Consider the following 23,938-nt stretch of genomic DNA (forward strand, 5'->3'; position numbering starts at 1 on the left):
AGAGCTAGCAGTAACCCTAAGCACAACCAGATGTGGCACACAAAATATATAAGTAATAAAAGGTTGGACTGGAGAGATAGTATTGAGGCTAAAGAGTTTGTCTTGCACACAGCCAATTCCGGTTCAATCCGTGGCACAGCATATGGTCCCCTGAGCACCACAAGGAGTGCTGCCAGAACAAAGAGCCTGAAATAAGTCCTGCGTAGCTCTGGGTGTGGTCCAAAAGCAAAGAAAAACATAAAAACAAAAGGTTTTATATTGAAAGGAAGGTATATAGTTTAAAAATGGACAAAAACTGTTTAACCTGACAATAACTCAAAAAATATTTAACTTTCAAAGCACATGTTCATTGAGAGGTATTTACCTCTATAATTGCAAGAAATTGAAAGCTATTTGAATGTCCAACAGTAAGGAAATGGCAGGCTAAATCAATTTATAGTTGCATTAGGATAGTTTATAATCAATAAAAAGTGTTTTTAAGCATGTTTAATGGCATGAGGAAAACCTAATAGTAAAAAAGCTACATGTGAGCTGGAGAGAGAGTGCAAGAGATAAGATACCTTGCATGTAGTTGTGGCAGCCATGACCCTGGTTCAAAGAGAGAAGGTGAAAATAATAATTTTGTTAAAAGTACCTACAAAATTGTTTTAAATGTCTTGACCTTAGTATTATAGCGCACTATATTCATAGAAAAAATGACTCACTAGAACTCATCAGGATGTTAAAAATTATTATCTTGTGCTAAATGTGACATCATGCAAGCTTTTAACTTGTAAACAGTTTTATGTTCTGTAGTTGAAGATATAAATATGTGCACCAAATACAGTAAAGGTGAAGTAATAAAAAACATGGATGAGGGCCCGGAGAAATAGCACAGCGGCGTTTGCCTTGCAAGCAGCCGATCCAGGACCAAAGGTGGTTGGTTCGAATCCCGGTGTCCCATATGGTTCCCCGTGCCTGCCAGGAGCTATTTCTGAGCAGACAGCCAGGAGTAACCCCTGAGCACTGCCGGGTGTGGCCCAAAAACCAAAAAAAAAAAAAAAAAAAAAAAAAGAAACATGGATGAAATACCTTGTAAATTGTATAATGATGAGATGTGTCAAACAATGAAATGCTGACAAACAAAGCTCCTTGTTAAAGTATAACCAGAAATCAACTATACATCACCAGAAAAGCCTTGAACACTCCCAGTCTGAAAGTTTGACTTAAAGACATTGTGTTCCTCTATCTGTTGGAAGGAGTGATTAATTGCAGGCTGGAACTGAATGGAAGAAGCAACCTGGATGGATCTTAGTAGAGTCTCAAACTGTGAGGTGCACAGCAATTGCCATTCCTGAAGGCAGACCTGACCTGGCAAGAGAGGGCCATATCTATACAATTAACAGGCCCACTCTCAGAGTGCTACTAGCTACCTGAGCTTCAGGACAAAAATGAAAACTGAGTCCAGGGAGTTTAGACAGCTGGACTGGCATTTCCTCTATGCCCGTCCATCAGAGATGGTAAGCACCCCTACTCATCACCAGAAATGGTGACTGTTTGGAGCACTATTGGCAGAGTTGGGAACCAGTGTGGCTTTAGAACCTAAGGGGAAACATGTGGCAGCCACCCCTGGCAGCACTGACTATGTTCTCTGTCATCAGCCTGCACCCCATCATAGCCATAGAAACAAAGGAAAATTCCCTCACTAAATCCATAGCACCACCTGCAGGAAAACAAAAGAGGCCACCCTCAGGTGGACACTGGTGAAGGGATTGGTATTTGAACATTGCACTCCTAAAACTCAATTATACATAACTTTGTAATTTTGTAATTCATAATAATTCAATAAATTATTTATAAGAAGCTGCTTCAGAGCCCGGAGAGATAGCACAGTGGCATTTGCCTTGCAAGCAGCTGATCCAGGACCAAAGGTGGTTGGTTCGGATCCCGGTGTCCCATATGGTCCCCCGTGCCTGCCAGGAGTTATTTCTGAGCAGACAGCCAGGAGTAACCCCTGAGCACTGCTGGGTGTGGCCCAAAAACCAAAAAAAAAAAAAAAAAAAGAAGCTGCTTCAGATGCATAAGCAGGCAACCACTTGCAAAAATAAGATGGAATTCCTCAAGAAAAAGTGGCAAGTCTCCAGAGGGAAACCCTAGAAAATTAGAGGAAGTAATGGACTAAGAATGGAGAAGATCTTCCTAACAAAGCTGAATAAATTTTTAAATCATCTAAACACAAAGCAGTAACTCTAAGATGGGAGGGGGGGAAAAGACCTACAGGAGTACACAGGTACTTTACCAAGGAGATTGAAGACACTCAAATGTTCCAAATGAACATTAAAGAAAAATCAATATAACATGAGACGCTTAACAAGCAGACTCAATCTCATAGGAGAAAGAATATCAAAATGAAGATAAGATCACAGTAGTGACTCAGAAGAGGATAAACAGGGTTTAGAAAAAATGAAGAAAAAAACCCACGAGAAATATCAGCTTCTATTAGTTAGGCAAACAACAGTTATGGGAATACCAGGAAGTGAAAAGGGAGAGAAGGGGGCAGAGACCTTATTCAAAGCAATATATTTGGTAACTTCCCAATCCAACAGGGAAAAAAAAAATCTAGCCAGAGCTATCTAGTATGCTGAGAAAACTCCCAAATCTTTTAATTGAAAACAACCTACTGACATATTATTGTTAAATTATCAAATGGGACTGCAGTGATAGTACAGCAGTAGGGTGTTTCCTTGCAGATGGCTGACCCAGATTCTATCTCCGGCATCTCATATGGTCCCCGAGACTGCCAGGAATAATTTCTGAGTGTAGAGCCAGGAGCAACCCCTGAGTGTTGCCAGGCATGGCCCAAAACACAAACAAAAATATTATCAAATTAAATAATTAAACCTATTGAGGGCTGTCAGAGGAAAGAAAAATGCCACATGCAAAGGCTCCTCTATCAAGTTCTCATGAGACTTTTCAGCAGAAATCTTACAAGATAGAAAACCTTGGAATGACATATTCACACTACTAAAAAGCCAACTGCCAGCAAAGAAAATCCAACAAAATGGGTGTTTGCCTTGCACACAGCTTACCTGGGTTCGATCCTTAATATCTCATGATTCCCTGAGCCTGACAAAAGTGATTTCTGAGTGCAGAGCCAGGAATAATCCCTCCGTACCACACTGGATATGGCCCAAATACACATACCCCCATATAAAAGAAAAGAAAAAATAACCAAAATTATCATCTAAGTGTGATGAAGAGATAAAAAGGCTTTCTCAGAGAAACAACTTATCACTACCAGACCGGTCTTGCTCTACAAGAAATGTTAAAATAAATTGTTCCATAGGAAAATAAAGAAAAAATTGCAAAATCTTAAATGAGAAAAATAGTAATAAGATAACAAAAACCAAAACAATAGTGATATGAAAGAAGAAAATGATAAAAAGGAGAGGAAGAAATGATATAACCAGTATAGTCAAATGATGACATATTGATAAGAAAGACTTATTTAGATATGACATAAAGTATATCCATATCCCCTTAGTACCACAAAACAAAAATCGGGAACAAAAATATTTATAATAAAAAAATTTCTTTTCTTTTCTTTTCTAATTTATATAATAAAAAATTAAAAAGAAAAAATTATCAGAGCAAATCATTCACATGAAAATACAGAAACAAATGGGAAGAGAAATATCCAGAAAATAAAAACTAGAATAACGGCGTGCAAGCGTCATATATTAAAATCATCTTTAGTGTTAATGGTTTAAACTCACCAAACAGAAAACAAAAAGTGGTTGGATGAATGTAAAAAGGAAGCAAAAAACGGGATTTCTCTATATGAGACATACAAGAGTCTCGTCAGCTAGAAAGAAAGAAAAGCTCAGCATAAAAAAAATGGAGTGAAGTGTTCTAAGCCAAAAATATATAGTTACAAGGCAGAATTGCTATTTGAGTATCTGATAAAATAATAATTTAACTAAAAAAGAAATAATAGGGCCCAGAGAGATAGCACAGCGGCGTTTGCCTTGCAAGCAGCTGATCCAGGACCTAAGGTGGTTGGTTCGAATCCTGGTGTCCCACATGGTCCCCCATGCCTGCCAGGAGCTATTTCTGAGCAGACAGCCAGGAGTAACCCCTGAGCACCGCCGGGTGTGGCCCAAAAAAAAAAGAAAAAAAGAAATAATAGACAAAGGTTAATATTATGATATTGAACAAGCGATCAATCTAGCAAGAAGATATAATAGTTAGCGACGTAAGTGCTACTGATCCAGGGATTACTAGATATACAAACAGGTACTAATAGATGTCAAGGGATACACTGAAGGTAGAGATGATCATAAGGCTCTCAATACATCACTTGAAATAATAGATAAATGGTTGAGACAGAAAAGTCACATGGAAAAAATGGCATTATATGAACTAATAAAATAGGTGAGCTTATACACATATACACGGAAAGAAACTTCTATCCCAAGGGAAATGAAGAATACATTCTTAAATGTATATGAACATTCTCAAAGGATTCATTTATTCACTAAGACCAAAAGAGTCTTAGTGAATATGTGAAGATTGAAATTATATCAAGAATCTTTTTCAGGGGCCAGAGAGATAGCATGGAGGTAAAGCGTTTGCCTTGCATGCGGAAGGACGGTGGTTCGAATCCCGGCATCCCATATGGTCCCCCGAGCCCACCAGAAGCGATTTCTGAGCATAGAGCCAGGAGTAACCCCTGAGCACTGCCAGGTGTGACCCAAAAACAAAAAACAAAAACAAAACAAACAAACAAAAAATACCACAGTTCTATGATATATTTTGCACTGGTGAAGGGGGGTGTTCTTTACATGACTGAAATCATACAACTACAATCATATTTGTAATCACGGTGTTTAAATAAAGATAATTTTAAAAAAATAGAATCTTTTTCAGGAACTTGGAGAAATAGTACAGTGGCCAGGGCACTTGCCTTGCATGTGGCCAAACTGAGCTTGATCCTTGGCATCCTATATAGTCCTCCCGAGCCTATCTGGAATGATTCCCGAGTGCAGAATCAGGAGTAACCTCTGAATACAGCTGGGTATGGCCAAAAAAACAAAAGAATCTTTTTCAGATATATTGGTATAAAACTAGAAATTAACAACAAAAGGAAAATAGGAAAATTCCCAGACATGTGGGGACTAATACCAAATCTTGGTATTAATCTTTAAAAAGTCATCTTGTTTGTTTGTTGGACTATACCCAACTGTGCTCAGGGATGACTCCTGGATCTGAGTTCAGGAATAACTCCTGAAAACTTAGGGGATGATATGGGGTGTTGGGGATAGAACCCAGGTCAGCCGCTGTACTATCTCTCTGGCCCCAAAAGTCATGTATTTTATTCTAAGTACAGCTGTGCCATCAAAATTCAAATATAGTATAGATATTTTGCAACTACAACTTAGGTCCTTCCTCCTCAGGCTTTTGGGCTGCACCCAGCAGTGCTCAAGGCTTACTCTTGTCTCTGCTCAGGGGTCACTCCTGACAGTGGACAGAGGAATATATGCCATGCTAGGTATCAAACTGAGGTCACTTGCAATGCAAGCTCCTTAATCCCTGAAATATCTCTCTGGCTTCTAGAATGTTTATTATATAATGTGCTTCTTCAATTTGGTGTTAGTCCTCCTTAGACAATCTTTGAGATATGGTAGTTGAGTATATTGAGGGTTTTTTCATTATCTTGAAGACAGTTTCATTCTTTATCATTGGTGATCTTTCCCCTCATATAAATTGAAAAAGAAAAGAAGTTGCATCTAACCTAAGAAGGGAAGAGCGAAAAATGTCCACAAAAAGCCCTGAGTGAATGTTCGCTCAGGGGAAGCTGAGGCTGAGCCTGGCCATGGTGTGCACAGAAACCACAGCCCACAAGGACAATGAGACGTCAGGTCTCCCATCCTCCCTTTCTCCCTCCTTGTTTGGAATCCAAATGTGGATGGCTTGGCTCGGGACTCTTGAAGCAATCACTTGGCAGCCCTCTTTGGAACACAGGAAAAGGAGAGTGAGGTGGAATTAAGGACAAAACCCAGTGGTACTTGCAGGCATCCTGTGCAGGCGCGCCAGCTCGGAGCTGTGCTGCATTCTTTTCTGTATCTTCCTGTGGCCTGTGTGCCTTTGAATTCTTGTGATTGCAAGTAACACCACCGTCCTAAGAGATTCTAGTTTTCCAGCTTTGGGAACTCCTTTTGGGTTTTTCTAGAGGATGAGGGGAATAATCACCCATTGATCTGTACTTAATGTCCTGTTTTTTTGTTTGGGCTTGGTTTGGGGACACCCAACAGTACTCAGGGTTTACTCCTGGCTCTGCACTCAGGCATTATTCCTGGTAGACTCAATGGACAATGTGGGGTGCTGGGGATCAAATGTGGGTCATGGAGCCAGCACGGTAGTGCTAGAGGTAAGGCATCTGACTTGCCCACGCTAGCCTAGGATGGATCACGATTCGATCCCCCCAGCGTCCCATATGGCCCCCCAAGCCAGGAGCAATTTCTGAGTGCATAGCCAGGAGTAACCTCTGAGTGTCACCGGGTGTGGCCCAAAAAACAAAACAAAACAAAAAAAATGTGCATCAGCCACATACATAATCAACTGTTTTATAATTTTGCAGCTCAGGACATAGACCCCTGCTTTCACAGTTGCTAGTGTGGAGTCACATTCCTGCATTCTTGTTCACATCCCCTCACTCATTCCCATCAGAAACTTGGTTTTTTGGCTGTCCATCCTCACCCTCCACCCCCACACCTATTCACAGTGCCGTGAACCTACTGTAGCAGATTTTCAGCCATCGGCCCATAGCTCCTAGAGTCACAGAAGAGCTCAAGTATCTTGCTGGAGTCCTGCTGTAGGGTTCCAGAGAGCTACAAGGCTGAGTCTGGTATAAGAGTAAAAAACCTTGGGCCAGGAAGAAGTTGTGCAGGCAATCGAGTCCTACTTAGCTTTCCCACTCATAACTACTGTCCACACCAGGAATTGAACTAAACTGCTGCTAAGAGGCTTTAGGGCTAAGTATGTGGAGAGTGTGAAGCATGCTCTGCAGGAAGAGAGGTGCTCTCAGGAGAGGACAGACCAGCATTTGTGGAACTCTAGGACTTGCTCCACAAGAGAAGGTGGGGTGAGGTGGAGCAAAAATGTCCTGCAGTGCGCCAGAACTCCAGCCCTCAAAGAGGTAATACCACTTAGGAGAGACTTGAAGAGTGGGTCAAGGAGCTGGAGCCAGAGTAGGTAGAGTGCTTACCTTACACATTGCCAACCTGGATCTAAGCTTTGGAAAGGACTTCACAGGGATTTTCAAACGTAACCTTATGAGGTTATTTTCTAGGCTACTTGGAGCCTGAAAAATGTTCTGGAAAAAAAAATTTAATTGGACCATATTTGGGGGCTTCTGTGAAAGTACAATGGGTAAAGCACTTGCCATGCATGTGAACAGCCTAGGTTTGATCTCCAGCACCACATATCCCAAACCCCACTAGGAGTGATCTCTGAATGCAGAGCCAGGAATAAGCTCCAAGCACTAACAGAAATTGCCCCAAAACAAAAACAAATTGAACAACAAAAAACATAATTGAACCATATTTGGGAAGTATAGCTTCTACTCTCCCTAGCTTTTCTCTATAGAAAATGGGGAGAGGGGGGCCAGCGAGGTCGGGGAATGAGATGGAAAGAGTAGCTGAGCCCCTAATGGAGTCCAACTCTATGTTCCTCTGTCACTCACCACATGATTTGCAGCAAATTGCATAGGTTATCTAGTGCCTCAATTTCCTACCTGTAAAATATGGGTAATATTAGTATTTGCCTTTAAGAGTGTCTTAGGCCCTCTTAGGACTACATCATTATTCACATAGAAGGCTTCCTCCTATACCAGGATCATAGTGAGCACTTTGTAAATGGTATCAGTATTATCTGATCTTTTAAATATATGCCAATTATAGGGGATATTATCTGGTTCTTTTCACATTTACTCTAAATTTACGGAACATATTTACATGATGTCACTTAAATGTAGAACTTTGGGGCAGAGTCAGAGGTAGCAATGAAAGTGTGTAAGATTTAGAATCTTCTGGGATAGCTGAATAGCCATAACTTTGTATAGAAAACATTGGCCTCAGGGGTGTCTTAATTTCAGGTTTTTAGAAATGTGGAAAAATTAAATGGGTTTGACAAATTGGTAGTTCAAGTCTATCTTAGCAGTAGATTCCCAGATTAAATTTGACCTGAAGGTTGTAGAAACAAAGAATGATTTAGAGCAAACCAGATGATTGGCTGTAGGAGAAAGCAGTGTTGACCCTGACCTTGAGCCCCTTTACCTTGGCTTCCCTGCAGGACTGGGCTTGCTCTCAACAGAAACCCCCTTACCCTATTGTCAGGGATTCTCAAATGTAGCTCCCTTGGAAGTAGGATGTGTCGTAAAATGCTCCTCCTTTTGCACTTGCTCGATTTCAGAGGAGGGGAGCACAATGTTCCCTAATTTTGTATATGCTGAAGTGCAGCAGAACTATGCAGGAAGTTTCCACAGAGAGAGTGGGGGGGGGGATGCTCAGCGGAGTGCTGAGTGGGTAAGACTGTTGAATAACAGCCCTGGATGGGGCTGGATGGTGAGATGGATGGAGAGGCCTTTCTCCTCCAGCCAAGGCCACTCGTCTGCAAACCCCTTCAGCCTGCGGGTCTGCAGGTTCAGTATAGCAGCAAGGAAATGATCCACAACAGGTTTCAGGAGACATCAGCTTTATTCAGGCCCTAGCCAACATGTGTGGCCTATCTTAACGTTTTACACTGGATCCTTATTCAGCCCTGCATTAAACCTTGTCTGTCCTAACTCCCCATCCTGCCAGCATTCCTCACTGAATATCTTCCCATCTCTCCTCCCCATCCTTTTCCTGCCTCTTAAGTAATCTTATTGATACTTCCCAAAGACCCCTCCCAGAAATGGGCAGGTCTTACTAGCAGGTAAGATTACACAGGAAGAATGGGGGATGGAGTAACAAGGACTATTAGGACCCACCTTTTCCATAGAAAGTGACACCTGCCAGGGCCTCCACAGTGATGCCAGCTTATGTCCACCCCCCTTGGATAAGAAGCCTCTCAGACATTTGTGAGTCCTTGGTACACAATCCTACAGTTAAATCACATGGACACCTAGGCAAAGGAGAGACTGTCCAGTCAGCGACCTGGCTTGCCAAGCTGTGAGACCTGGCCTGGGCTGTGTCTGCCTAGAGAAAGGGTCCCTGTGACATGTAATCAGAGCTCCTCCTTCACCCCCTATAGTAGCCTCTGCTGCTGCTGGAGTCTCTGGAGAGTCTTCCAGGGCAAATGTTCTACCAACCCACCACACCCTCTGTTCTTTTTTTTTTTTTTTTTTTTTTTTTACACCCTCTAAAGGAAGCTTTAGAATAAGCCAAGGAGGAAGTGTTGCCTTGCTGATATCATGATGTCAGCAGGGGCCCATGGACAGAGAATTGCAAAGCCACCAAGGGAATATCATGATGGCCTGGGGATCACTAATGAGGTGTCCCCAGAGGTGCATGGCAGGAGCTGGGGACAGGGAGTTGGAAAAGGCTGTTCCAGGATGCCTGAAAGCTGGCTGGATCTACCTCTTTTGAGTGGGGGTTACCTTTTGCCTCCCCAAAACCACAAATAAGAATTGCTGTGCTGAGCAAAGCTACACTATTCCATGATCCAGTCAATCAGAAGGAAGTTCCACTTTTCCACCAGGCTCTTTATGCTGTGGGGACCCAGGGTTATTGATGTTCAGGATCGAAATTCCTTTATTATCAGAGTCAAAGATCATTCTCCTTTTCTTGGTTTCTAGGTTTCTAGGTTTTTATGAATAGGCTTCATAAAAAGACTGCCAATATTGCATGCCTCATGCTTGGTAACAATGTGCTAACTAGGCCAGAGTGATAGCATAGCAGCAGGGCACTTGCCTTGCATTCGGCTGACCCATGATTACCAGGGTTTGATTCCCAGCATCCCATATGGTCCTCCAAGCCTGCCAAGAGTGATTTCTGAGCATCAAGCCAAGAGTAACCCCTGAGCACCGACGGGTGGCCCCCAAACCAAAAACAAAACAAAAACAAAACCAATGTGCTAACTAACTGCCTTTTCTTTTTCCTCTCCCAGATACTTACTGGAGCAAGATTTCCCAGGCATGAGAATTGGTCCTGAACCCACTACCGATTCCTTCATTGCTGTGATGTACGGGGAGACTGAGGGCAACACCCCAGGGAATGCATTGGTTGTGGACCCCAAAAAGCCATTTCGAAAGCTCAGTCGTTTTGGAAATGCTTTCTTGAATCGGTAAGGACCAGGACATGTCATGTAAATGTTTCTTCTAATTCTTGCCAACAGCATGTAAAGGTTCAAAAACAGAACAGAGCATGTCTGTTCTCTGAGATGGAAGTCCTAGAGAATGTGCTTATCTTATTCAGGGAGTTGAAAGCAGCGCCAAGCCTGCTTATTTGTACTTGTTCTGGGTGACTGCAGAGGGCAGAGCTAATACAGGTTGGCATGAGAATTCCCTGTGGAACAAGGAACATGTTTCTACCCACGCAGAATTGAAGCATGTGGCTTTGTCAGTGAGTGTCCCAAGCCAGCCCACTTAAGAGGTGGCCAATGTGAGAGTTGCAGGTGCTCAGGGCCTTCAGCATTGACCACAGAACCCTGGGATTCACCTGACCACTAGACTTAGACCTGTCCTGATTACCCCAGGACTGGTCACCTCACCCCCCTGGCTAACCCTTATCTTCTTGCTCCCTTCTTTGAGCTATTTCCAAACCATTAGAGCAGGATGGGGAAAGTGGAGTCCAAACAGTTAATGAGTTGAGTTAATGTTGGCCCTTAGTCTTTGTTTTATCAATGTGAAGAATGCCCTAGTTAGAGGTACATTTTCTTGTTATCTTTCATCAGAGTCCCCAGAGAGATAGAGAAGGTGACCCCAGAAACCTAGCTGCAGCTTTCCTCCTGTTCTAGACAGATTTTACTCCCCTCCCCTTGGCCTCTAAGAGTCTTTTATTTTTATCTATTTATGTTATTGAGCCACACCCAGCAGTGCTGAGGCCTTACTCCTGGTTCTTAGAGATCATTCCTGGCAGGGTTCAGAAGATATATATAGTGCTGGGGATTGAACTTTGGTTGTCCAAGTACAATGTAAACACCCTACCCACTGTACGACTGCACCTGACCACTCTTTTATTGGTTTTGTAAAATTATTTACTGTCATGCCTCTTGCCACTCTCTTCCCTTTTATGAATCTCTCACTCTAGAAAGGTTGGTCTGGAGACAGTGATAAATACAGAGCCCAGGAAGAATCCTCTAAGCTTCTTAAGGAAGAAGAGATATAAGAATTAATGGTACTGGAGACTTAAACTCCACCTGGACTTTAAAGATGTGTAAGAAATGAATAGATGGGGCTGGAGTGATAGTACAGTAGTAGGGCTTTGCTTTGCATACAGCCAATACATCCCATATGGTTCCCCAAGCCGGCCATGAGAAAGGAATGAAGGGAGGAAGGGAGGGCAGGAAGGAGAGGGAGAGGGAGGGGAAGGAAGGAAGGGAAAGAGAAAGAAAGAAAAAGGAGAAAGGAAGAGAGAGAGAAAGAAAGAAAGAAATGAATAGATGGGCCGGAGCATAGCACAGTGGTAGGGCAATTGCTTTGCATGCAGCTGACCTGGGACGGACCTACATTTGATCTCTGGCATCCCATATAGGCCCCCGAGAGCCTGCCAAGCATGATTTCTGAGCACAGAGCCGGAAGTAACCCCTGAGCACTGTTGGGTGTGACCAAAAAAAGAAATGAATAGAAAAAATAAAACGGAGAGAGAGAAAGGAATAACCCAGGGACTGGAGAGATAATACAGTTCCTATGGTCCCCTAAATGCCTCCAAAAGTTGGGGCCAGAGAGATAGAACATTGGTAGGGCATTTGCCTTGCACATAGCTGACCCAGGACTGACGGTGGTTCGAATCCTGGCATTCCATATGGTCCCCCAAATCTGTCAGGGACGATTTCTGAGCCCAGAGCCACGAATAACCACCCCTGAGCACCATCGGATCAAGCAATCCTTGAGCACAGAGCCAGGAGTAACCCCAAAGCATTGCCAGGTAAAGCCAAAAATCAAAAAGAATAAATGAGGGGCCAGAGAGATAGCACAATGGTAGGTCATTTGCTTTGTATGCGGCCAACCTAGGAGCAATTTCTGAGCATAGAGCCAGGAGTAACCCCTGAGCATTGGCAGGTGTGGCCCAAAAACCAAAAAAAAAAAAAAAAAAAAGGCCAGAGCCTCCTTCCCTTCTCCAGGACTTCACACCTCAGCATAGCAACTGGCAGGCCTCAGTGGGTCTTCTAAGTAGACGCAGAGCACAACTGGAGTGCAGAGACCACAACTGAGAAGTGGGAAAAGTTCCACTTCTCCCCTGGGAGAAATGGCACCTTGGGAGTCATGGTTACTGGGTAGACAGCAAGCTGGGACCCCTGAGAAGTGTAGGGCCTGGCTGTTCTCTGAGGAAAGCTGCCTGGGAGGCTGGACCTTGATTGCCACTGTTCCTGATTGATCTTCTCCTTAATCCTGGAAAACAGAAAGAATTTGTCCCTTTTTTCAAAGACTTTTCCTTATGCCCACTTCACACAGGAAGAACCAGGCAAAGTGGCACTTGACTCATTTCATCTGCACAGTTTGCTTTTCTAACCCATTCCCTTTCTTTAGATCTCCCAGACACACAACAGAAGAGAGAGGAGAGTCTGAATAACAGGGTACATTATATCTTGCTGAAAATGATCCACACATTATATATCAAATGTTGACTGAATTCAGAATGATACATAGGAAAAGGATAATAAATAACTAAATAGGGGCTGGAGAGATAGGACAGTGGTAGGGCTTTTGCCTTTCACGAAGCCTATTCTGGACGGGAGGTGGTTTGAATCCTGGCATCCCATATGGTTTCCTGAGCCTGACAAGAGCGATTTCTGAGTGCAGAGCCAGGAATTATCCCTGAGTGCCACCAGGTGTGACCCAAAAACAAAAACAAAAAAAAATTAAAAAAAAAACCTAAACAATACTTACTAAGTGCCAGATGTTTATATATTAGCACTAATTCCTCAGAAAAATCCACAACCTGTGTGGAAAAAAGGAAGAATTAACTCATAGAGAGATTAGTTGAACTTCTGTGGGGTAACTCAGCTGATAAGTGGTCAAGTGGGAAAGGGGACACAGGCCATCTAACACAGAGCCCTGCCAGTAGCCTGGAAACTGAGTTCAATTTTGACTGAGACCATTGCCAACTGACCCTTACACTTTGGTGAATCTCAAGGGACCATATGGAATACTAGGGCTTGAACCTGAATCAGCAACTTTGAAAGCAAAGTTTTTGGTTTTTTTGTTTCGTTTTGTTTTTGTTTTGGGTCACACCCAGCAGCGCTCAGGGGTTACTTCTGGCTCTACACTCAGAAATCACTCCTGGCAGGCTCAGGGGACCATATGGGATGCCAGGATTCGACCCACCGTCCTTCTGCATTCAAGGCAAAGACACTACCTCCATGTTATCTCTCTGGCCCCACCATTCCCCCTATTTAACATGTAGAGCTATCCTTAAATTAGTCCCAAATAATTATGGTGACGAATTTATCCTTACACTATAAATGAAGAGCTTTACCTACACTCCTTTGAGAGTTAGTAAGATAGATAATACAGTGACCATTGTACAGATGAGAAGACTGGGGGCAAATCTGTAAACTGACTTGTTCAAAAAACAGCAGATTCAAGACTAATATTCAACTGCTTCTTCCTGTGTTTGCCTTTACTGTGCCTTGAAAAACCCTAGCAAAGAGAAATTCTGGAGTCAAGAGATGACTTAATAGATTGAGAGTTTGATGCTGGAGGCTGAGGGGAGCTACATAATACCCTAACACCACCATGGGTGTATGTCCCAGAAAACAAAATCAAATTACAAACTCTGTCCCCATGCCTGCTGAGCCCTCTGCCAGGTGTATGTTCTATAACTTAATAGCATACTTAGAAGTAAACAGCCTGATTAAGCGCTTTCCCCATGACAGTGCTGCTGTCTCTTTGAGCAATTATGTAAGAAACATGGTCAATTAGTGGAGGGCACTCAAACATATGTACATAATTATAGCCTCCCTCTGAGGACTCAGCTCTAAAGCAGACAACCCTCTTTGTACCTAACAGGCTTTTCTGGGAATGAAGTAAAAATGCAACCCCTAGGATAAAATGACATGCATGGCACCCTGTCATTAATTGTAGTGCAAACCACAGTATCAAAAAAGGAAGAGCGAGAGAGGGAGAGGTAAAATGCCTGCTCCAGAAGCAGGCAAGGGAGTAGGAGGGAAGAAGGTATCAGGATCAGGAAGAGTGATTGGAAAAGTAGGGACATTGGTGGCAGGAAATGTGCACTGGTGAAGGTTGTTGTACATTGTATGACTTGTAAGTCAATCATGAATTTTATCTGTGGGGAAAAAAACTATTATGAACAACCTTGTAACCATGTGTTTGAATTTAAAAAAAATTTAGAGGTTGGTGTGATAGCACAGCAGATAGGGTGTTTGCCTTGTACATGGCCAACCTGGGTTCAATGCCCGGCATCCCATATGGTCCACCGAGCCTGCCAGGAACTATTTCTTTTTTTTTTTTTTTCCCTCAACTCCCCTAGCAACTATTTCTGAGTGCAGAACCAAGAGTAACCCCTGAGCACTGCTGGGTGTTGCCCAACAAACAAAAAATAATTACTCCTGAAAAAGATAGGGTTCGTGTGCAAGGTGCATGCAAAGCAAATGCCCTACCCCTACGTGCTGTACTATCTGTCCAGCCCCCAAAAAATCTTTTACTGGGGCTGGAGAGATAGCATGGAGGTAAGGCATTTGCCTTTCATGCAGGAGGTCATCGGTTCAAATCCCAGCGTCCCATATGGTCCCCCGTGCCTGCCAGGAGCAATTTCTGAGCATGGAGCCAGGAGTAACCCCTGAGCACTGCCGGGTATGACCCAAAAACTAAAAAAAAAAAAAAAAAAAAAAATCTTTTACTGTCTCTATGCTAGTCTTTTCTTAACTTCAGAGAGCCTCAGACGTTTGGTTTTTTTTGTTTTGTTTTGTTTTGTTTTTGCCTTCTACTCCTTCATGGGTGAGATTTTTAATCTCTCTGAAGTCTCCATGGTCTCTAATTCCCTTTGAAAAAAAAAAACTCTAATCTGATAATTAGTCTCTAGTCTGGGACTTGAAGTTTTGAAATCTCCCAAATAACAAGAATCTGAATGAATAGCCAGCCTGATGGGCTGAGGAGGAAACTCTTCTGTCTTCCACTTGCCTAGTGACCAACCACTGTGAATCACACGGATGAACTTGTGGATGTCCGTTTAATTTAATCACTTAGCTTAATCATTAGTTACTCTGTTTTCATAAACCAAATGAGACTTCATTAAATAGGCTTTTATATTTTGAATGTTACATGGTCACTTAGCACTACTGGGAATTTTTTCTTAAAATAAGAACTTAATACTAGTACACAAGAGCAGTCTTGATGACTACCAGCTCTGCCAGCTAATTGGGCTACAGAGATTAAGGAAAATGGGCTCTTGCCAAGAATTCCTCTTGATTTAGCAGGAACACTATTGTGGTTTTTATTTTATCTGTGAGATTAACTGTATTTTTATGGTATGTTTGCCCATAATAAACTCACAGAGACTCTTCTCATTAATCTTTAACCTCAGGATTTATGGTGGCTCCCAGGGTCATTAAGCCATTGTTCTACATTGGCAGTCGCCTCTATCATTCTAGTCCGGACATTCCAAAAAGTCAGCTTGACTCCCTAGACTCAGGCAGACTTTCTCAAAACAGCCCTTGCGGCCTGGCCTCTCCCATGGTGTGGCCTTGCAGAAAGAGAGAGAAGATATAGAAAGGTACCTCTGGGGATCAGAGAGATAGCTCAGAGGTTAAAACACTTGCCTTGTATGGGCCTGGAGAGATAGCACAGCAGCGTTTGCCTTGCAAGCAGCCGATCCAGGACCAAAGGTGGTTGATTCGAATCCCGGTGTCCCATATGGTCCCCCTTGCCTGCCAGGAGCTATTTCTGAGCAGACAGCCAGGAGTAACCCCTGAGCATCGATGGGTGTGGCCCAAAAACCAAACCAAAACAAAACAAAACAAAAAAACACTTGCCTTGTATGTAGCTGACACCAGTTGAGTCCCTGGCTTCACAAGTTCCCCCTGAGCACTACTAAGAGCAAAACCAGAGCTGGGAGTAGCCTTTGAATGTCATCAGCACATTTGGAGGTCCAAACCCTCCAAAAAGAAAAAAATTGGGGACCAGAGCAATAGCATAGCAGCTAGGGCATTTGCCTTGCATGCAGCCAACCTGGGTTTGATCCCCAGCATTCCATATGGCCCCCATGCCTGCCATGAGTAACGTCTGAGCTAGGAATAATCCCTGAGCACTGCTGGGTGTGCCCCCCCCCCAAAAAAAAAGAAAATATCTGTCTGGGCTGAAGTATATGAAATGGCCAATGTTCAACACCATTTACCTGGAATTTTTTTTTTTTTTTTTTAGTTTTTGGGCCACACCCAGCGATGCTCAGGGGTTACTCCTGGCTGTCTGCTCAGAAATAGCTCCTGGCAGGCACGGGGGACTGTATGGGACACTGGAATCGAACCAATCACCTTTGGTCCTGGATTGGCTGCTTGCAAGGCAAACGCCGCTGTGCTATCTCTCCGGGCCCTTACCTGGAAATTTTATTATTTTATAAGATTTGATCTAAGAGTAACCATGTTCTTTGATATTGCCTAGATGTGAAATTAAGCACCTGGGCAATGGAAGGTTAATTCATTGTGTAGTGATCATTGTCAAAGCCATTTTATATCCTGCTTGTTTTTTACTGTGCAAACTTGGGAATTTATACAACTTCTCCAAGCATTAAAATGAACGGGAGGGGCAGAGCGATAGCATAGCAGTAAGGCATTTGCCTTGCACGTGGCCAGCACAGGATGGACCACAGTTCGAATCACAGCATCACACATGGTCTCCTGAACCTGCCAGGAGCGATATCTGAGCACAGAGCCAGGACTAACTCCTGAGTGCCACCTGTGTAACCCAAAAATCAAAAAAAAAAAAAAATGAACAGGGATGAGAGCCTACCAGGAGAAATTTCTGAGCACAGAGCCAGGAATAACCCTGAGTACCACCGTGTGTGTCTCACCCCTAAAATAAAATATATATAATGAATATATATAATATATATAAAATATAAAATATATAAAATGAACTGGGATGTAAATTGGGCCTTACAATGGTCCATATGTTCTTCACTACAAGCTTAAACATACAGAATCACAGCTAGGAGTTCCCTAGCTGCTCAGAGACCAACCCAATGTCACAAGTAAAGTAGCTTGGGAGTCAGTTTGAGTCCAATCCTTGGCCTTTTTGAGCTTCACCCTGTGGCAGTAGACAGATAATTGCAACCTGCACCCAGCCTCCTAGGGAGTTCCTAGTTTACCTGTGGTCACCTTTCTGTGTTAGGATGTGGCCTGCTGAGTAGTAAGGAAGGCTGCTTCAGGCCAGAAATGGTGGGAACTACCTTTGGTTAAGAACCTGGCCAGATGGGGCCGGAGAGATAGTGCAACTTTCGTGGGAGTCCCCCGACCCGCGGGGGTGTGGAAATGAAAGTTGCTAGTTATTAGTGGGTTCACTCGAGCAGAACCGACCTGTAAAGAAGAACTAGAGAGATTAGTAAAAGAAGCCTTCAAGACAACACATGCTGTTCAAAAAGGGAAGTTTATTGTTGGGGGATCAGCTTTTAAGGGCTGAAACACGTCAGGGGTGTTACAAATTTTACACCAATCACAGTTACAAGCATTCATTAGCATAAATTGGGGCAGGTAGTAGGGAGGGGCAGAGGTAGACCTGAGCACGTTTTACTAAAAGGCATAAGATTCAAACAAAGTTTTTAATAATGTTTGCTAACACAAAGGCAAACTCTATATTTTTCTTTCTGGCTGGATATATTGGGCTGCTCTGAATTACTTTATTTTTGTCTATTTCCTTTGTTCTCAAGGCATGGGCCTTTTGGTCACGTGGGTGGCCAGATTAGGAATTACTGAGGTGTCCTATGTTCCAGGTTTCATCAGCTAGGCTCCCCACAAGATAGCTGAAGGTAAGGCATTTGCCTTTCATGCAGAAGGATGGTGGTTCAAATCCCGGCATCCCATATGGTCCCCTGGGCCTGCCAGGGGCAATTTCTGAGCATAGAGCCAGGAGAAACCCTTGAGCGCTGCCGGGTGTGACCCAAAAACCAAAAAAAAAAAAAAAGAACCTGGCCAGAGAGATAGTATAGTGGGTAGGGGTTTCCCTTGCTTGCAGCTGACCCAAGTTCATTCCCTGATATTACTTATGGTCCCCTGAGCCCTGTGAGGAGTAAGCCCTGAACACTGCCAGGTGAGGATGGAAGGAAAGAAGCTAGCCTCGAAGCTGTGCACCTGTTCACCTGTTCACTGAAGAAATGTGACCCTTTCTGAAGGTACAAAAGTAATTGGGCAGCTTGTACCATTTTGTGGTGATCTTTTTTGGTTTTGTTTTAATTTTTGTTTTTTGCTTGGGGGCCACATTTGATGGTGCTCAGGGCTTCCTAACTAATTATCTGGCAGGTATTTGGAAAACATGAATAGTGTTGAGGTTTTGCATCTTCTAAAATGTTGATTGCTGCTGAATGCTAGTGCTTGAAGGCCACATAAAGAGCTCTGCATCTCTGATTTTACATACCACCCTCTTCTCCCTTGCCACACTGTCCCTCTCACATCATTCTTTCCCTACCTACTCTGTATGGCCCCATAGTCTTCCTTTGGGAATACGGATCCAAAGGAAGGTGTAATGTGGCCCTTCCTTTCCCCTTATCAGAAAGCAGATTGTGGTCAGGAGAAGGAGGGAGATATTTTCTTTTTTTTTTTTTTTTTTTTTTGGTTTTTGGTTTTTGGGCCACACCCTGTGACGCTCAGGGGTTACTCCTGGCTATGCGCTCAGAAGTTGCTCCTGGCTTCTTGGGGGACCATATGGGACGCCGGGGGATCGAACCGAGGTCCGTCCTAGGCTAGCGCAGGCAAAGCAGGCACCTTACCTCCAGCGCCACCGCCCGGCCCCGGGAGATATTTTCTTACAGCTCCCTCGCCTCCCCTGGCTCATGTGAGATATGGAAGGTGAGGCCAATATGCTGGATATCAGCCACTCCCGGAAGGAGCAGGAAATCCATCCTGAGACAGCAAATCTGTGCTTGGAAGCATGTCAGTGGGCCCATCGCATAGCAGGCTGTGTCATTCACATTCATCTTGCTTCTCACTTCCTTCTTTCAGACATAGGGGAAGTGGGGGGTCAGACTGCACTGCATGGGTTGGGGGTGCTGATGACAGCAAAATTTTCTAAGAGCCCTGTTGTGGCTCAAATGCCAAAAGCATGAGCTGATGCCAATTTGTGTTCTTGTAACCTTTTTGTTTGTTTTTGTTGTTGTTGTTGTTGTCTGTTTTGGGGGTTTTTTAGCTTAATTTTTTTTCTTTTATAATATTCTTATTTAAGCACCATGGTCACAAACATGTTTGTAGTTGGGTTTCAATTATAAAAATATACCCCCCCCAAATGTATACCCCCCCTTCACCAGTACAATCTTCCTACCATCAATGCCTCCCATCTCCCTCCTCTCCCATCCCCTGCCTATTTTTGAGACAGGCATTATATTTCTTTCACTCACTACTGTTGTCATTATAGTTGTTGGTGTAGTTATTTCTCTAACTGCACTCACCACTCTTTGTAATAACTTTTATATCATGGGCTCATCCTTCCAGCCCTCATCTCTATTGTATTTGGGTATTATTAACATACAGTCCTTTATTTTTCTTAAATCCCACAGATGAGTGAGACTATTCTGTGTCTATATCTTTCCCTCTGACTCATTTCACTCAGCATAATAGTTTCCATGTCCATCCATATATAGGAAACTTTCATAGCATTTTTCCTGACGGCTGCATATTGTATATGTACGATGGTTTCTTTAACCACTCATCTGTTGTCAGGCATCTGGATTGCTTCCAAATTCTGGCTATTGTAAATAGCACTGCAATGAACATAGATGTACAGAGGGTAAACAAATGGGACTACATTAAACTAAGAAGCTCTGCACCTCAAAGAAAACAGTGTCTTAAGCTGCAAAGGCCACCCACGGAATGGGAGAAACCATTCACCCAATACCCATCAGATAAGGAGCTAACATCTAAGATATACAAGGAACTGACAGAATTTAACAAGAAAAACAAAATTTAACCCCATCAAAAAAATGGGAGAAGAAATAAACAGACATTTCCCCAAAGAAGAAATGCATATGGCCAAAAAGCACATGAAAACATGTTCCACATCACCAATCATCAGGGAGATGCAAATCAAAACAACAGTGAGGTACTGTCTCATGCCACAGAGACTGGCATACATCACCAATAACAACAACAATCAGTGCTGGCGGGGATGTGGGAAGAAAGAAACTCTCATTCACTGCTGGTAGGAATGCTGTCTAGCCCAGCCTTTCTGGAAAATAATATGGATGAAAATTCCTCAAAAAACTGGAAATTGGGGTCGGAGAGAGAGCATAGCAGTAGGCCTTGCATGTAGGGGTCCGGTTCAATTCTCAGTATCCCATATGATCCCCTAGCCTGCCAGGGGCGATTTCTGAGTGCAAAGCCAGGAGTAACTCCTGAGCACCGCTGGTGTGATGCAAAAACTAGTCAATCAATCAATGAATAAAAAAGTTAAAAATATAAACGGGGGGGGGGGGCAGAGAGATAGCATGGAGGTAAGGCATTTGCCTCGCATGCAGAAGGTTGGCGGTTCAAATCCTGGCATTCCATATGGTCTCCTGAGCCTGCCAGGAGCGATTTCTGAGCATAGAGCCAGGAGTAACCCCTGAACACTGCCGGGTGTGGGCCAAAAAAACAAAAAAATAAGTAAAATAAAATAAACTGGGATAGGGCCGGAGAGTAGCATGGAGGTAAGGTGCTTGTCTTGCATGCAGAAGGACAGTGGTCTGAATCCCGACATCCCATATGATATGGTCCCCTGAGGCTGCCAGGAGCGATTTCTGAATCAGGAGGAACCCCTGAGTACTGCTGGGTGTGACCCAAAAAACAAAATAAATAAATAAATAAATAAATAAATAAACTGGGACCAGAGTGGTAGCTCTAGCCATAAGACATCTGCCTTGCATGTGTCAGCCTAGGACAGACCACGGTTCGATCCCCCAGTGTCCAATATGGTCCCCCAAGCCAAGAGCAATTTTTGAGCACATAGCCAGGAGTAACCCCTGAGCGTCAATGGGTGTGGCCCAAAACAAAAATAAAATAAAATAAAGTAAAATGAAATAAACTGGAAATTGAGCTCCCATATGATATAGCAATACTACTTTTAGGGATATACCCTAGGAACAAAAAACACAATACAAAAATGCCCTCTTTGTGTCTGTGTTCATTGCAGAGCTATTTTGTTTTTTTTTGGGGGGGGGTTGTTTGTTTGGTTTTGGTTTTTGGGCCACACCCGGAAGTGCTCAGGGGTTACTCCTGGCTATCTGCTCAGAAATAGCTCCTGTCAGGCATGGGGGACCATATGGGACGTCAGGATTCGAACCAACCACCTTAGGTCCTGGATCGGCTGCTTGCAAGGCAAACACCTCTGTGCTATCTCTCCAGTTCCTTGTTTTTTGTTTTTTGTTGGTTTTTTTTTTTTTTTTTTTTTTTGGCTTGGGGGCCATACCCGATGATACTCAGGGGTTACTCCTGGCTATGTGCTCAGAAATTGTTCCTGGCTTGGGGACCATATGTGACAACAGGGATCTAACCACAGTCTGTCATAGGTTAGCGCACTCAAGGCAAATGTCCTACCATTTGCGCCACCGCTCTGGCCCTATTTTGTTATTTTTTTAATTTGTTTTTGTTTGGGGACCACACCTTACAGCACTTGGGTTACTCCTGGCTCTACACTCAAAAATCACTCCTGGCAGGCTCCAGGGACCATATGGAATGTTGGGGATCGAACCTGGGTCTACTGCATGAAAGGCAAATGCCCTCCGTATCTGCTGTGCTATTGTTCTGGCCCCTGTTCTTGTAACCTTGCCCTTACCTCAGACCCCTAAGATGCTTTCTCTCTTAGAACTTTGTACCCACCACCCAACTGTCCATATGAAGGTGCTTCTTGTAGATCTTTCTGCCTGCTCTTCCTCTCCTCTCTGCACTCATACCTCCTCACCCTTCATCTGGGTCATATAGATATCACATCAGACATGTCTTATTTTGTGAGGTATTGAAAACACTTTCTTTACTGCAAAGGTATAGATGACTTATTTTATTTTATTTTATTTTATTGGGGTTTTTTTTTGTTTGTTGGTTGGTTTTGTTTTGTTTTGTTTTTGGGGTTTGTTTTTTTGTTTTGTTTTTTTGGTTTTTTGGCCACACACGGCAGTGTTCAGGGGTAACTCCTGGCTGTCTGCTCAGAAATTGCTCCTGGCAGGCACGGGGACCATATGGGACACCGGGATTTGAACCAACCACCTTAGGTCCTGGATCAGCTGCTTGCAAGGCAAACCCGCTGTGCTATCTCTCCAGGCCCAATTTTTTTGGTTTTTGGGTCACATCTACCAGCATTCAGGGTTACTCCTGGCTCTGCACTCAGAAATCACTCCTGGCAGGCATGAGGGACCATATGGATTGCTGGGATTCGAATCATGCCTTCTGCATGCAAGGCAAATGCCCTGCCTCCATGCTATCTCTTTGGCCCTAAATGACTTCTTTTTTGTTGTTTGGTTGTTTGTTTGGGGCCACACCCATTTGACGCTCAGGGGTTACTCCTGGCTAAGCGCTTAGAAATTGCCCCTGGCTTGGGGGTACCATATGGGATGCCGGGGGATCCAACCGCAGCCCTTCCTTGGCTAGCGCTTGCAAGGCAGACACCTTACCTCTAGCGCCACCTCTCCGGCCCCTAGATAACTTCTTAATTTTCTTTTTCTTTTCTTTTTGTTTTGTTTTGTTTTTTGGGCCACACCCATTTGATGCTCAGGGATTACACCTGGCTGAAGGCTCAGAAATTGCCCCTGGGTTGGGGGGACCATATGGAACGCCGGGGGATCGAACCACCGTCCTTCCTTGGCTAGCGCTTGCAAGGCAGACACCTTACCTCTAGCGCCACCTCACTGGCCCCAACTTCTTAATTTTCAATTCTTCATCTGTGAAGATGAAGATGGGATATCTGTGTTGGGGAAAAGTAAGGTCTGAGTATGAGTGGGGGGCTTGGGGGTGTGGTCAGCTTGCCCCAGGAACATGTTATGTGAGACCATCTCATATAGGTGCCATTTTCTCAGCATTGTCTCAGTGTTTCAGGCCGCTGTAATAAAAAGGAGGGGGAGCATGATAGGGACTGGGCTGTTCCTAATATCAACCCCAAGGTGCTCCCCCTCACTCCCCAGAACTGGGGGGCTTCTCCTCTGAGAATATATAGAGATGTCTACTGACCCCACACTTCCTTCTCACCCATCTTCTCTCCGAGGGATGCTTTATGTCATGGTGAGGATTAGAAATGAGAAATGAGGTTTTTATTCTGACACTAACATGGCACTGTATTTGTAACATTAAGGACATTTTAGCTTCATGGATTGAGTTCAACTGACATAAATTCTCGGCAATAGTCTCCAGCCAGCCAGAGCCCAGGGCCGTGACCCCAACATGTCATAAGTGTTGCATGGCTCAGCTCTCTCAGCTTCAGAAAGATCAGTGTCTTGTCCTACATCATCCTGGACAGACTTGAAAATGTAAGGGGAAAAGTGAGTGATAAACTTGTCTGAGTCTCTTTGAAAGATAGTTAACTTGAATCATCTGTCATTTCACCAACCTTGTCAGGAACTGTCGCTCCTAG

At 43.6% G+C, this 23,938-nt stretch overlaps 1 protein-coding gene across 1 annotated transcript in view; it reads left to right on the forward strand.

Moving 5' to 3' along the window:
- Positions 1 to 23,938, forward strand: part of EHD4 (EH domain containing 4) — a 93,640-nt gene that overhangs the window by 14,983 nt on the left and 54,719 nt on the right. Inside the window, exon 2 of the mRNA XM_049781554.1 lies at positions 10,129 to 10,305. Within this exon, the coding sequence (XP_049637511.1) occupies positions 10,129 to 10,305 (177 nt within the window). The remainder of the gene's footprint in view (positions 1 to 10,128; positions 10,306 to 23,938) is intronic.

This window comes from Suncus etruscus, chromosome 10 (assembly GCF_024139225.1).
Source record: "Suncus etruscus isolate mSunEtr1 chromosome 10, mSunEtr1.pri.cur, whole genome shotgun sequence".
In the NCBI taxonomy this organism is placed as follows: domain Eukaryota; kingdom Metazoa; phylum Chordata; class Mammalia; order Eulipotyphla; family Soricidae; genus Suncus; species Suncus etruscus.